General features: G+C 40.5%; 1 protein-coding gene across 1 annotated transcript in view; it reads right to left on the bottom strand.

Moving 5' to 3' along the window:
* Positions 1-809: 809 nt before the first annotated feature.
* The window catches only part of MBIP (MAP3K12 binding inhibitory protein 1), a 28,096-nt gene continuing 13,137 nt past the window's right edge, over positions 810-15,768 (bottom strand). The window contains exons 3-9 of the mRNA XM_060261094.1: positions 15,174-15,395; positions 14,976-15,072; positions 14,169-14,234; positions 11,166-11,318; positions 9,645-9,742; positions 7,928-7,966; positions 810-1,466 (exon numbers count right to left, since the gene is read on the bottom strand). Of these exons, the coding sequence (XP_060117077.1) occupies positions 1,362-1,466; positions 7,928-7,966; positions 9,645-9,742; positions 11,166-11,318; positions 14,169-14,234; positions 14,976-15,072; positions 15,174-15,395 (780 nt within the window). The 3' untranslated portion in view covers positions 810-1,361. The remainder of the gene's footprint in view (positions 1,467-7,927; positions 7,967-9,644; positions 9,743-11,165; positions 11,319-14,168; positions 14,235-14,975; positions 15,073-15,173; positions 15,396-15,768) is intronic.

Genomic DNA, 15,768 nt, shown 5'->3' with positions numbered 1-15,768 from the left:
GAAGCTGGGGAATAATGTTTGCATGCCTATTCTCTATGAAGGCCTTGCTGACTGTATATTTAGATTCTTTTTTGCTCTTTTTCAGCTATTATAAGTCATTAGACTAGAGGAGCACATACTGGAGAAAGCCCATATTCAGTTCTGGCATCTGTAGCTGAAGGACCTCAAGGTAACAAAGGATGTTAAGAGCTATTAGTCCACTGCCAAACAAAGTAAACAGTACTGAGTTGGAAGGACTGTTGGTGTGTTTCAAGATAAATAACCATACCTGTTGTACAAGAAAATCCTCTAAAATATATATTTTCCACACTGACCTGGATAGCCCAGACAAGTCTGATCTTGTCAGATTTTGGAAGCTAAGCAGGATTGACTCTGGTTATTACTTGGATGGGGAGACCTCCTTGAAATACCAGCAGTCAAGAGGACAGGGGCAGGCTTTATTCTCCAGGCCTTCTTGACTGCAGTAAAGAACCAAACCAAATGAAGCAAGAACATCATGTAACATGCTTCGATTGTCTTGTACAAAATGTGTTTCATAGTAATCATGGGGAACTGAAGTAAGGAAAGGGTGCATCTGTAATACCTACCAAGAACATCCCAAGAGAGTAATAAAAATTTTCCTGGGTTGAACAAATATAAGGAGGCTGTTATAACCAGTGCTTAATCTTTGCGTTCATTAATCAAAACTACAAGATGAAGAACATTGTCCAAAAGGAAACTCTGCACTTCAGCCAGCCATAACATCTTTTGGATAACCCAACTGTAATTGACTATACAGTTATCTATTCATTCAGTACAGAAATCCAATGTTAAACAGTACAAACTATGTTTATTAGTAATGCTTCCTTCACCCTATAAATCAAGGTAACAATTCTGTCCTTCTCCATCAGAACATCCAATCCCACTAAATCCATCATCAAAACTGCAATTGATTTCATAGTTATCATAAGTTCCATCATTCTCTTTTATTCCTCTCACAAAGCTATACAAGTTACATGAACAAACCACATTTCATATTAGATAGTCTTTGGAAAGAATAATAGTCACAAAGACACGCTTCTGATCCACAGACATTACATATAAAACATACTATTATTTTTACAGAGGGAAATTGAAGTATTCCTCCATTTAAGAACAGTTCTGCTGATCTTTCTTTCCAACAGAAGGGATGAGATAGTCATAACTTTACTCCCAGAGCACTCTTCATTCTGAAGAAGTTTACTTGATCTACGTTTCCAGCATCAATTAGATAAGTTTGTATGACTTGTTTAGTTTCCTTTCTACAGTGCCTAGATAAACAGTACTCAGACAGTCTTAAAAGAATTAAGCACACATGAAAGCACAATGAAAACACATCAGTCTCAGAGAAGCTGATCAACTACCTTGGGCCTCTCTTCATTTGTTTTTCTCAGTAATGTTTGTTTAAGTGCATTGATCTTCTCATCAAGTTCAACCAAAGAATAGTTCTGTAATTTAGAAAGGAAACATGAATTTAACATTTAGCACAGCTTCAAATAGTTTTTATAGACTATGAATGTGGTGCAGTACTTCTGCAATGAAATCTCCAAATGTTTAATTGATAAACAAAGAATATGACAGATGGAAGAACTATGGAGACAAACCACATTCAGTTCCATTTAGTAACAACCACCTGCAATAACTGAGATCCAGTAATAGTAGTAGAATTCATTTATACACTGCCTTTCTTTTCAAAGTGATCCAAAGCAGCTTACACCATTTTCCTCTCCTCTATTTATACTCACTACAATCCTGTGAGGTAAGTTAGGCCAAGAGAAAGCAACTGGCTGAAGGCCACCCAGCGAACTTCCACAGCAGAGTGGGGGAAATAACCTGGGTCTCACAGATTCTTGTTCAACTACAATCACTATACCATGCTGGCTCTGTCTGTCAAATTATAGCCAACAATTGCTCTATTTCAGGGGTGGCCAAACAGTAGATGTTTTATGCCTACAACTCCCATCAGCCCCAACCAGCATGGCCAATGGCTGGGGCTGATGGGAGTCGTAGGCAAAAAACATCTGGAGAGCTACTGTTGGCCACCCCTGCTTTATTTATATCCTTTTTGAACAAAAGTTCAAAAAGAATAGAACATTAGACTTGCCATGAAGGTTCTTTCATCTTGAGAGCAAGGAAGACACTCTGACACTCTTGGGTTCCTCTTCTGACAATTCTTGGAGGCAGGAAATTGATTGAACTTTCCATCTCTGGGAGGAGGAGCCCACCCTCAGTCTGGAGACTTCTGCTGCTGATAACAGTTCACAGTGTGTGCCAAACAGACAAGGCTTAAAGAAGCCTATGAAACAACCCATTTAAAGATGAATAGTTAGAACAGTGAAAGCACAATGAACATGGAGATTGGCAGTCACCCCTTAGGAAACATAATTGGCTGAACAGAGACCCTCCAACTAGGGTGGGTCCAGAGTGTCCTCCTCACCTTCGAGAAGAAGGAAACTTCACAGTAAGTCCAATGTTCTGTTCTCACTTGAGAGGAGGAAGAAACTCTGATATGCTTTATATGTTACAAAGCTCATCTAAGTGACCACCAAGCGCAGAGGTAACAATAAGACTAGACCACTTGCTGTAGGACTCTCTGCCCGGATTTCAGCTGTGGCAATAGAGTATATCTTGTAGTGATTGATAAATGTTGACACTGAGATCTAGGTAACAGCCCTGCAGGTATCTGCAATGGAAGCATTTGTGTCAAACATTGCTGACATAGAAGCACTTCTTGTTGAATGAGCTGTGATCCCCTCTGGGACTTGAAGGCCCTGAGATTCAGATGCCAAGGAGATTCAGTCCTTCAGCCATCTGCTTACTGTAGCCTTTGAAATCCTTTCCCCCTTGATTGCTGGATGAAAAGCCACAAAAAGGGAATCTGACCTTCTAAATGGCTTGGTCCTTCTGATATAAATGCAAAGTGCTCTGCAAAGGTCAAGCGAGTGCAAACTCTTATTCCTAAAATTAGACAGCTTCAAACAGAAGGATGGCAAATATATCTCCTTTGAGCTGTGAAAAGGTGTGTTGACCTTGGGAATAAAGGTGGGATCTGTGCTCAGAACAACTATGTCCTTATGGAAGATGCATAAACTCTATCTGACGGAAAGGGCACCATATTCTGAGACTGGTCTTGTTGATGTAACAACTACCAGGAAAAGTACCTTCAGGGTAAGGAACTTAAGGGAAACTGCTGGTTTGAGCCTGAAGAATGACAAAGGGCGTTTTCGCACTGACCTTAATCGGCAGCGACGTCCCTCTTCACCGCGCAGGATCTGCGTGGATTTCGCACCAATTGCTGCGGAGCACCAGGAAGAGCCGCAAAGTCCCGCGGCTTTTGCGGCGCAAATGGAAACTGGTTTTTGGCGGTTTCCATTTGCGCAGCAAAAGCCGCGGGACTTTGCAGCTCTTCCGGGTGCTCCGCAGCAATTGGTGAGCAATCCGCGCAGATCCTGTGCGGTGAAGAGGGACGTCGCTGCCGATTAAGGTCAGTGCGAAAACGCCCAAAGTCTCCAAGAGGGGAACCTGTGCACTGCAGGGGCTGAGACAAAGTAACTCCCTTCAAAAATCTCCTCACTTCTGAGTGCACTGCTAACTGATGAAAGTATGATGCTCAAAGCAGCTACCTGGTGATGGAGAATGCTTGCTCTTAGATCCTGAGAGACTTCATCCTGTAGGAACGACAATACCTGAGGAAGCTCCAGGGTGACAGGTTGCAGTAAATTCTACTTCTCCAGGTCACCATCATGGTCTGAATAAATCAGAGAAACCCTGTGTGATCAGCACTTGCTGCTCAATCTCCATCCTGTCAGACAACACCAACTCTCTTGATAGGGCAATCATGTAACCTGTGCTAGGATAATGGAGTCCACTAATTCCACAGAATGAACCTGTTCCATGGTCTGAACAATCTTCTCTACTCTGTCTAATGGAATAAACACTTTTTTCCTGGATTAAATCTATCTCTGACCCCAAATACATGTTTACTTGGGCAGGTGTTAGCTGGCTCTTCTGGAAGTCGGTTAGGAAGCTGTGACTGGAGAGGCAGTGGAAAGTGTCCTATATGTCCCTGAGTGCCTGCTCTTGTGAAGGTGACCTTAGAAAGAGGTCACTGAGGTAGGGATGGATATGGATTCCTATGAGATGCAGGCTTGCAACAAATGAGATTATCAGTTTTGAGAATATCCGGGATGCTGATGCAAACCCAAATGACATGGCCCTGAATTGGAAGTGTTTTCAACCAAAGGTGAATCTCAGATACTGTCTGTCCCGAGGAGTTACAGGCACATGAAAGTACATGTCAGACAAATTGATGGAGGCTATGAAGTTCCCTGACTGCAGGGCTCCCTCAAGGATCTTCAAGGTCTCCATTTTTGAACTTCCTGTACCTCACAAACCTGTTCAGGAATTTGAAGCTGAGGATAGCCCTCTAGTCTCTGTTCTTTTTGGGGAAATATGAAAAATACAGATGATGGCTCAGGTTTGATGGTGGCGATCTCCAACAGATGTCTGATGACATCCTGTGTGCACTGTCTCTTGATGGGCCAGTAAGGGACTGGTGAGCTCAGGAATCTATTGTGAGGTGGAGTGAGAAATTCTATTGAATAGCCATGGGTTACAGCTTCTTCTACCCATTTGTTGGTGGCTGATAAATTCCAGGTTTGATGGGATTTTTGAAGCTGTCCCCCCATCAGAGCTAGTCTGGCATCACTTTTGTTTTTGTTGCTGTTTTCCTCCCTTACTTGCTGTGCTTGGGCTGAACTGTAGTATTGATTTGTGGATCAGAAGTTAGGGTTGGATTTGGTCCATGACCTTTGCTTGGAGTCGGATCTAAATTGTGGAAGCATTCTGTAAGAACAAAAGGACTGTGGACTGTAATTTTTCTGTCATCCCTTTTATAAGTGAACAGCATGGCCTTCTTCTTGTCCTGGGTCTCAATTATGATGATCTCTAGGCTACCCCCAAACAGCTTGCCACCCAGGAAAGGCCAAGATGCCACAAGACTTAGAAAAGGAGTCCACATTCCAAAAGTTGAGCCCAAGATGTCTTCTGGCTAGCACTGTGGAAGCCATGGCCCTTGCTGAGAACTTGATCATGTTCAGACTAGCATCAGACATGAAGGCTGCTGCCCTCTCCAGACTGCATGTAATTTGACAGGTGCTGATTTAAATATGGGTATTCTTGGAACAATTTAACATGTATGAGGATAGGATGTGTACGGTATATACTGAGCTGAATAAATACTCAAAAATACCTTAGTGGTATTTTTTGCATATTTATTCAGCCAACTACAGAATAGACAATCTGATTTAGCTATTTACCCATGCCTGAATAAGGTGGTATTCAGTTTTTATTAAGGCACAGCTAGAAGGTATTTAAAGAGACTGTGGTCTCTTTAAATGCCTTCTGAGTTCACTCCCCAAGTCACGCTGTTGAGGCACAACTTGGTGAGTGGACTGAAGTTTGAAGTTTAAATGTCTTCTGAACTCTATGGGGACAGTCTCCATAGGCTATACTGAAGCTGAATAAATTCAGGTTTCTAAAATATTTACCTGAATACCAATACAGGACCGACACTGTTATTCGAGAATATTAGGGAATACTGATATTTTTCAGGTCCAATAGATCTGAATCCTGGGGGGAGGGAGGGAGAATCTACCATAGGAGTGTTCAGTAAGCTGGTTACCTTGGGAGGAAAGAGTACATTCTTTCAGTCTGTTTAGAATATAAACAGTTATTGGTAGGATCTGACCATTCCTCTTTGATCTCAGTTTTTTAAAAAGAAGGGACTGGAAATGTTGAACTCAGCTTTCTGACTCTAGAGTAAACCTCAAGGGCCGCTTCATCCTCCTCCTCCTGTTGCTCCTTGGGAATTTCTACCTTGGGGACTAAAAGCTGTAGAATTTTTAATGCTTTATATGTAAGAGAGCGAGAAGCTCCTCATGAGAAAAAAGGCAGTGAGTTGCCTAGCTCTGTTGAGGAACTTCAACCTCAGACAATTGGTCTTCCTCTTTATTCAGATCTGTATCAGAAACCTCAGAGCCTAAGGTGGAATCCCTACCTTCAGATCTGTAAACTGAGATATTTGAATAATTGCTCCTAATGGGGAAGGTGCTTTTACAGGCAGCCTTTGTTGGCCAAGAGGAGCCCTGGAGTTTCTGTGTCTAGAGGCCCTGAAGCAGTGATTTTTTTTAAGGTGTCTGACTGGAGACGGAAGGGTGAGGAAGAAGAAGCCTTGTGTCTTTTCTGGGAGGGTAAAGAAGCTCTTTTTTTTCTTTTTCTTTGATAAGAGACAAGTCCTGGAAGCCTGGTGGATCAACAAAGGGCTCCTGGCTTCCCCCCAGCGGGGAACTGTTGTCTCCCTTCAACTCATTGTTCCAATGGCTGCAGAAAGCTGTGTTAAGCAGGCTTGATGGGCCAATACAGGGTGCAGTCTGGTGCCAAAAATTGAGCCTGCTTCTTTATTATCCAAGCCAGGTGATTCACAACCTATGGTTCTCCCTAGGAGCTCTGCTGCAGCAGAATGGCTGGGCAAGTGGATTTGCAGGGATTTCCTACTTTGCTGCTTGGGGACCACCTCCCTCAACTCTCCCTCAGAGGAGGTCCCATGACTGGAGACTTCAGCTGCAGATGCCACTGTGACTGAAGCAGCGGGCAAAAGGCAAACAGCCTCAAGAAAGATGAGGTCAGAAGAACAAAGTTTGTTGGGTTTTTTTTTTAAAAGGAAAAGGCACCCAGAAAGACACACATGTGGAAAGAGAAAAACAATGTGCAACCAAAGGAGCTCCTTAAAGGAAAATCTCAGGAGTTCTTTAAATCCACTGCTCTCTCGGGTGGAGGCAGGATAAAGACTGAGGATAGGCTCCTCCTCCCCTTAGAGATGGAAAGTGCAATTAATTTCTTGCCTCTGGGGATTGTGGGAAGAGGAACCCAAGCATATTAGAGTGTCTTCTTCCTCTTGAGAGAGAACACCTAAGGTAGCTAAAATCCTAACAAAATACAAATATCAAACAGTCTGTCCATAAAATTGGACTAGCTTTTCCAATAACGACAGGTATTGAGTTTAAAAGGTGATTATTACAGTGAAAGAAAATATTATAGCATTCATGGTATTTGGAAAGTGGAGAGAGAACTTTCTGCCCCTTCCAAAATACCAGAACTCAGAGGCACTCAACAAAACTGATATGCAATAGCTTCAGGAGAGAAAGGGCTTGCACAATGCATAAGATATGAAATTCACTACCAGGATGAGGTTATGAAGGATACTAGCTTTGCTTTAAAAGTGGAGAAGAGACATTCATGAAAGCCTATCAGTGGCTATCAGCCATGATGGATAAATGAACCTTTCACGCTGAAAGCATGGCACCTTCAATATCAGCTGCTGGATGGCAACAATTGGGTGGGCTGTTGCTTTCAATCCCTATTTGTGGATTTCCTAAGGGCATTGAGTTGATCACTGTAAAAAAACAAGATACTGGACCATGTGAACCATTGGTCTAATCCAGCAGGGCTTTCCTGGGTAGGTCTGCAAGACTGTGTAAGAAGCATTCATTGCCAGCAATGCCAGTCCCGAGGTGATGTAGCAGACATCACGATAAGCGGATTCAAACACTACCAAAGCTGTCTGGAGCCTTGCAATGAGTTTTTGATGGTGACCGTAAGCGGCCACATATGAACAATTAAGATTACTTTGACAGCTAACATTTTCTGGGAGACATTATATGAATACTGTCAAACAATGTGAGTTTGATTTGTGTGTGTGTCTGGGGGGAGAACATTTAAAACTGAGTAGTTTTACTTAGATCCTTTACCTCATAGGTAAGGAAGAAGAGGAGCATAGGAATGGAAAGGGAAGGAGTGTCTTTGAATTCCAATCTGTAATTACAAAGATACATGAATCAACTGCGCTTACCTGATTTGGTTGGCCTTTCCTTCTTTTGCCAGACAAATTCTATAAAACATCAACAGACCAAAATGTAAGTAAATCTTTATATATAGTTGCAATACAGTAAAATATTACCTATAACAATAAGAAATCCATTCTCATCTCTTGTTAGTAAGTAACTTTTCCACTTTTAAAAGCCTCCAAACTGGGATACAATAAAATCAAACTAAGACAAACATAAGAACAAATAACAAAGCAGCAAAAAGATGCCAAAAGGAAAGCAGTCACAAAACTCTGATCAAATGGTTGCAATCATGTGATAAAATTAATTGAATAATGTATTTTATTTTATCAAATGTATATCCTGCAAAAGAAGGAAAGGCCAACTAAATCAGGTAAGTGCAGTTGACTCATGTATTTTATCAAATTTATATCTCTCTTCTGAGCAGCCCTGCTTACGATGGCTCCCATTACCAATCAACGCTAAAAATACATCTTAATGTAGTACTTCAAGTGAAAAAGAATGTGAAAAAGAAAATACAGCATAAATAGGGTACCATGACTAGAAGGGCCATTTCAACTCATCACCACCTGCTTGGATCCTGAAGATGGAGGAACCTGGAAGAATGGCCTCTGATGGTGATTTTTGTCTGGACAAATTCCTATACCCTTACTGTTTTTTTTTGCGTGTGTGGGGGGGTGTCCATCATCCATTAAAGGGAAATACTGAGCATCTGAATTTTCAGTGTTTAAAAACTTACTTATCCCAGTCCAACTAGGGTACTGCATGCACAGAAACAGATGTTTTGCACTTATTTCCTTCTGTGGGAAACCACACATGCAACTATGGCCTACACAATTTGAACCCAGTAGTTTTAGTTGCACAAGTTTACTGTTTTGGAATGAAAACAGTGGGCCTCCCTTGAGTGCATCCCCCATAAGCTCATCAGTGGGATTGTAACCTTTTTGAAAAGGCTCTGTGATTACACACACCCCTGACTGATCTGTATCTCTGATGGATCAGGACACCTGCAAAAAAGAAACCCTGGTTCAGCTTTCCTCCATTGTGATAGTATTCTACATGCAGGGAAATTTTTGAATTCAGATGTAAGAGTTCCTTCCCCCCTGCCCTATGAAGGATCCCAGGAAAACTGCCACTTAAGTAAGTAGAGCCAGTTTGGTGTAGTGGTTAAGTGTGTGGACTCTTATCTGGGAGAACTGGGTTTGATTCCCCACTTCTTCATATACTCCTGCTTATGTGACCTTGAGTCAGTCACAAGTTCTCGCAGAGCTGTTCCTCTCGAGCAGTTTCTGTTAGTTCTCTCAGCTCCACCTACCTCACAGGGTGTCTGTTGTGGAGGGGAAGGGAAAGGGAAAGGAGATTGTAAGCTGCTCTAAGACTCCTTTGGGTAGTGAAGGGGGGTATAAATCCCATCTCCTCTTCTTCTTAATTCTTACCAAAAGGAAATATTTACATCCTGGTCCAAGGGTGGGGGATGGGGGAGCCAATCCATCTTCCCAGAGCAGAGCTGCACAGATACTAAATGGTATGCACTGAGCTACAACTGTATTAGTACACTGACTGAGCTCAAAGAAAGGCAGCAATTTCAAGTAAGCAATGAAATTGGCATACAAAGCACTGAAAAGGCCTGTGACAAATTAATAAACTGGAACAACTATTTTTCTTTATACACCACCTATCAAGATATAGCTATAAATGAACAAGAGAGTAAGAGTTACTTACAACAGACTGAAAATATTCAGGTGACATCCCTTCCAATTCAAGAATTTTATCTTCAAGCTTTTTAATTCTTTGATAAATGTCTTTTGGCACTGGTCCACCTAAACACAATTTTTTTTTCAAAAATGAGGAAAAGTATTAGAAACGCTAGCAGGACAAGCAACAAATCTCAAGGTCACTTGTAAGATTAGTCCTTCAACACAAGATGTGAACCTAGGTGTATAGGGGGAGAAAATCTGTAGAAATCCCAATTGTGTATAATTCCCAATTGCTAGAATTTCTAGTTAAATGATCTTATTTATTTTATCATATTTATAACACACCCTCTCCTTTTTCAGGGTTGAAATTGAAAGAGTCACTAGTTTAATGTTTTGCACTGGACTTCAATCCTCAAACAACAAAATCTCCTCTTCCATTTCTCTAGTCCTCAGAAAATATATTTTATGCTACTCTTATTAACCATGAATTAATGAAATTAATAGCTGTCCGCTCTGTGTGGGTGGCATGCATTGCATTTATTTATTATTGTGGGCTACAGTCTTTCTCCTTTTGAATATCTGTATTTACACACCTACATCACATTTTGTAAGTGCAATGTACTGAAAACAAAACATGACTTACAGTGCAAATGAAATTAGATTTACACTCTGTCTGTATGCAAGACTTAGGATGGGAAACATCATTATGCCTTGGAACTTTGGAAGTTAACGGCTATTTCCATTTTAGATGGTGAACTGAAGCTGATAGTGACTTGGCAAGTCCCTGTTTAGTGGTTTTTTCACTTCAACAAAGGCCTTAATGCATTGTACAAAATGTAAGAACATTAACGTTCATTACAATTAGTCTCTTAAAGTGTGTGATGCAAAGAGACCTGCTGCTCTGAGAGATGATTAAGTTTAAATAGTCATATGAAGTCTCTTCAGGAACTCTGAGTGGGATGCACAAGCAGCACCACTTCACAAACCAAGTCCAGAAAGCCATCCATGACACCTCCCCCTCTCAAAAAAAAGAAGAAAAAAGGATGGGACAAAAGCAGTGGGAAATGGGTACACAATCCTTTCTATGGACTGACTGATCACTCCAAGTGACTAACTGGAAGAAGTCAGTGTTCCAGAGATTATAGCAGAATAACAACAGCTGTAATGTGAGGTGATTAAAAGAGGTTTTTGTGCAACCACTGTTACCATGTACACGAGTCCTAGGTCAGCATTACAGAGCAGCATGCCAGATTTGTCAGCTAGCCCAAAGTGATTGTGAACACTTGCAGAAATGATTCTTAAGAAGGACATGGGATTTGAGAAGACAGTGCAATTTACAGTACTTATAGTACAATTTAGGTCTACCAAAATCAGCCACTTTCATCCATTTCTTGCTGTAATTCTGAAATCCAAAAACTAAGTGGTATGGCACGTGGGATACAAGTGTAGTCTTTTGTACAGTTACTCCATGAATTTACATCTTTGCCTGTTTCTGCAAGAACAGCATTGCATTGAGTCCAAAATATTAAAAAGCCTCTCTACTAACCTGTATGTAACCTTAAATGAGCTTCAATATTTTGTAGTCGCTCTTCTATAGCTTGATTCCCACAATCGCGAAGGAGGGTGTTAGCTTTATGACTGGACCCATGAGTACCTTCATTTCTAGTTTGAGGGCCATAGGTGTTTACAACTCGAGAAACTAGAATTAGAAAGGATAGGCAGTATTAATCTTTACAAACAAAGAAAATAGGTCACACATGTCACCGTTTAATGATAGAATATAAAGCTATCTACTGTCCATCTGTATAATATCTGCCTTAAATGGCAATAGCTATTCCAAATTCCACTTTTCTGCTATGAATTGAGAATTAATATCAGGCAGAACATGCATGTCACACCACTGACTACTCTTTAGTTACTGGGCTCAATTCAAGATGCTGAAGCCCTACAATTCAAGAAGCCCTTCATGGCCAAAGACCCACATACTTGTGGAAACACCTCTCCTGCTATGCTGTCATGGCATCTTTGAACATTTGAACAAAACCCACTTAAGGTTACTCCCTGTAAAATTGGAAAGCCTGGGAACTGCCAGCTCATCTACCTTCTCTGTGGCTGCTCCCACCTTGTAACAAGCAGGCTTGAAGAGGTTAACCAGGAAGGTTCCTTTAGTACTATCATTCCTTTAAATGTGCAAAACATAAATGTTCAGGAGGGCATTCTTATAATGGAAATAGAACTGTAGTGGGATAGAATGGTCCGAAATGTCTTCACACAGGCATGGATCTTGCACTGCCTTGTACCTTTGTAATCCCACATTTGGCACTGCTTGCACTATGTCAGCCCAGGCAAGTCGGCTGTTTTCACTGTTTAATTTTGCATTCCTTGTCTTACTGCATTGGTATTGTCATTCAATTCTGTATTCCTATTTTTATTGCATTGTTCAATGTGCATCTTATACCATATGCTCATATTGCCACAGTAAACTTGCCTGTCATGCAATTTTGAATTTCTATACCTATTGTTTTGTTCTCTGGCTGTCCGGCTATATGATTACATTTTTTCTCTATATACTTCAATCTGCCAAGTGCTACTGAGAAAGGAGGACTATAAATAATCTAAATTAATAAAACAAGCCAAAGCACCCTATTACAAAAATAGCTGCAATTTTCCCGTAAACATAAAGTCCATTAATACTATATTCTGATCAATCATCTTCAACTGTCTTTACTACAAGCAGCATGACTGGCATCACTTATGCCTCATTTTAAATGAAAAAGAGAAAGGGGAGCGAATATACACACAGAAAAAATGGTAATTAGCAAAAGGACCAATACTTAGGAGCCAAGCAGCAAGTTAAAAAAAACAACCAAACAGACTTAGATTTTATAAAATATGTTCATAAAGTTTGTCTTCTTTTACAAACAATCCACAGAACCCAAAATTACCATTTCTGCATGGTATGTATTTCTGAGATGTCCATAGCTTTCAAAATGCATACCTGTGCACATCTGGTAATAGATACAGTATGCTGGAACCAAGCATATTGGAAGCCAGTCAATACCCACACCATTTTTTATTCCTCCTCCATCACCACCACCAGCAGAAGCAGCAGCATTACTGCATAACATAGTTCTTTGCTGTTCATCTGTATTTTTCTGACCGACTTGTTACTCCTGTTCTTTGCACACATTATGCTGGGGGGAAATTACAAGTAACCCATGCTACTGTGCACTGTCCTCCTCAAACATAAGTTGAACCTAACATTCCAAAACAGCCCAACACCCATCCACCCCCACCCACCCACACACATACACTTAAAAGCCAGACACAAACTATGCTCTAAAATTCCAGTTCACCACCAACCTACAAACCATAGTTTCATGGGCAGCCATTATTCACATGTCATGCTAAGCCAGAAGTTTTATTCAAGTTACGCTTAATAAAACATTATTTACTGTAGCTTCTGAATGTGGCCATAGTTTAAAAGAAGTACCCAAGTAAGCAGTCTAACAAAGAACGAGAAAACATTATAATTTTCTACTCAACTCCCCCTGGGTCAGAAGGAACTGCTCATGGGACTAGAAAGGAGAGGCCCACGATGATCAGAGCTTCCAGTGATAGCTTGCTGGATCCAACCCACAGTCTTTTGTTTGAATGCTAGCAGCCTAGTGCCAAAATAGACATGTGTCCTAATGGCCAACATGAGGATACTGTCACCATTTTAACATCATTTAAAAATGGAGGGGCAGTCACTTCATCACTTGAAAAGTAACAAGGGGGAGAGAAGAATGTCTCAACATGCCACACTGCCTTGTGGCAGCAACGATGTCATGTTTAGTTTGATATCTTGTTGTACTGACTTCAATGCAAGTCCCACTGAGTTCCACGAGGCACAGGACTGTAGCTGGATAATTTATTTAATTAAAATTACACATGCATATACATTTCTAGTACTGCTGATGTGACTTTGGGTCAGCCACAAGTTCTCTCAAGTCTGTTCTGCTCAAGAGCAGTTCTGGGAGATCTCTCTCAGCCCAACCTACCTCACAGGGTGTCTGTTGTGGGGAGGCGAAGGGAAAAGAGATTGTAAGTCGCTCTGAGACTCCTGCGGCTATCGAAGGGTGGGGTATAAATCCAATCTCTTCTTAGTACTTGTTTCAGCAAAACTACTCTTGAATAACTGGTGGCAAATATTTCTAACACAGCTACATAAGATGCCTGCTTCTGACTTATAAAACAAATTTAAATGGCAATCTAGTGCACATGTTTAGGAATAAAACTGTATGAATTCAATGGTATCTCACTTCCAGATAAACTTTCATATGATTAGGCATACATTCCCCTATGCCTGTGTCTCAGAGAGAGAAAAGACTTCACTTCTACTGTAACCACCTATAACGCATTGCTGCTTGACTCACATACTTAATAAAACTTACAGTCCTTTCTTGTTATACTAATTGTGTGGCCTATACTTCTGTTACAAAATAATTTTAGAGGACAAAACCTATCGCTTAGAATGTTGATAGCAATGATAAATAGTATTGCTTACCCTTTATATGACTTTTGAATCCAGGATAAGGTGTGAACACCGCATCAGTTCTAGCACAGCTGTTTTCTAAGGAAGTTTTTAAGTAAGCGATAATTAGTGCTATTATTTTTTAAACCTACATTCTAAAGCCTGAACAGAGCAGGCTAACAGATCTAAACAGGGAACAGATAGTGCAGAAGAGTCGCTGCCACTAATGTTCACACTGGGTTCTGGTTACTTCATCCAAGCATATACCCCTTATATCTTGTATGAACCATTAGTTATACTGTAGATATTTTCTCCACAAAAAAAGGGGGGGGGCATTCTGGAGATGATTGGAAGAGTCACCTAGATTCAGAAAACCCTGATGAAAACTCCACAATGGATTTATTTTGAATGTTCATTACAAAATATACCAGGGGGGGGGGGTAATCCCTCCTATCTATTTTCAGAACATCCTGTCCAACAAGCTAAATACCTGTTCTTCAATACGATTCTTACTATACTTAAAGGGATAGTGTAGTTTACAAATCAGTTTTACAGTTGAACTCTTGGAATCCCAGTGGGGCTATATCGAAATAAATGCACCATTTAAATTAGAAATAAGTTTCTTTTAAACTCTTGGACTCAGCTAAGTATTGGATTATGGTTTTGTAAAAAATGAGGAGATATTCTCTGTATTTTCTAATAAACAACTTATGTTATACTAAAAAAAATCTACTTTTGCTTTTTTACAGAAAAGGTTTTCTTAAAGAGATGATCAAAATAAGGGGTAAAAAAATTCATGCTTGGAGGACTAAGAAAATTAAACCCCGACTGGATAGTTACCTTGATTACAATCAATAACATTGCAAAATTCTCTGACGTTATTTTCATTGATCTCAGCTTGTTTCCTTTCAATGAAGGCTGATATTCGTCTGTCAATCTGCAGGTAACAGGAACAACTTGTATTTAGATTTCATTATTGCCATTCAAAGGGAAAGAATTGGCTAGACTAGGGGGGAAAATGGCCCCAGAGTAACTTACTTCAGATTTCCTAGCTTTTATCTGGACCACTTCTGGATCGAAATCAGCATACATCTCTTTTGGGCTTGCAGACCCACAGACTGCATCTTTCACTTCCATCTGCCCATCTCTCTCTATTACACTTGAATTAGTCTCACACTTTCTGCCTTCTGTCTTACTAGAATCATCAGTGGGCACTGTGCTTTTTTCTTTAATCAAAGACTGGAGTTTTTCTATAAATGGCTTAGAAAAAAGAAAAAAAGAAAGGATATTGAGCTCAAACTGACAGAATATTTTTAAAACCAGAGTTTTAAACCAAACGGCTTATAATAATTGTAGAGGCCATATGCTATTACCTTTGTATATGTAATCCAATCAAATTGGAATTAAAATATAGCATCTCCAAGTGTCACTGCCCTCCTGATCAGTGCCTTTTACTAATCTACGCAAGGGGGGGGGGGGAACCCCTTCTCTAGAGGGTCCAGCCTATCTGAGTAAATCTGCCTGTAACTCATCTGTTTTGTACCAAATCAAAGCATCAGCCTTTGGCACCAATGCCACTTAATTTACATGTCATTCAACTGCTTCCTCAGAACATTAAGGCTTAAGTATTTTT

This window comes from Heteronotia binoei, chromosome 21 (genome assembly GCF_032191835.1).
Source record: "Heteronotia binoei isolate CCM8104 ecotype False Entrance Well chromosome 21, APGP_CSIRO_Hbin_v1, whole genome shotgun sequence".
NCBI lineage: Eukaryota > Metazoa > Chordata > Lepidosauria > Squamata > Gekkonidae > Heteronotia > Heteronotia binoei.
The sequence above is the reverse complement of the archived record's forward strand: the minus strand, read 5'-3'. Positions and strand labels throughout refer to the sequence as shown.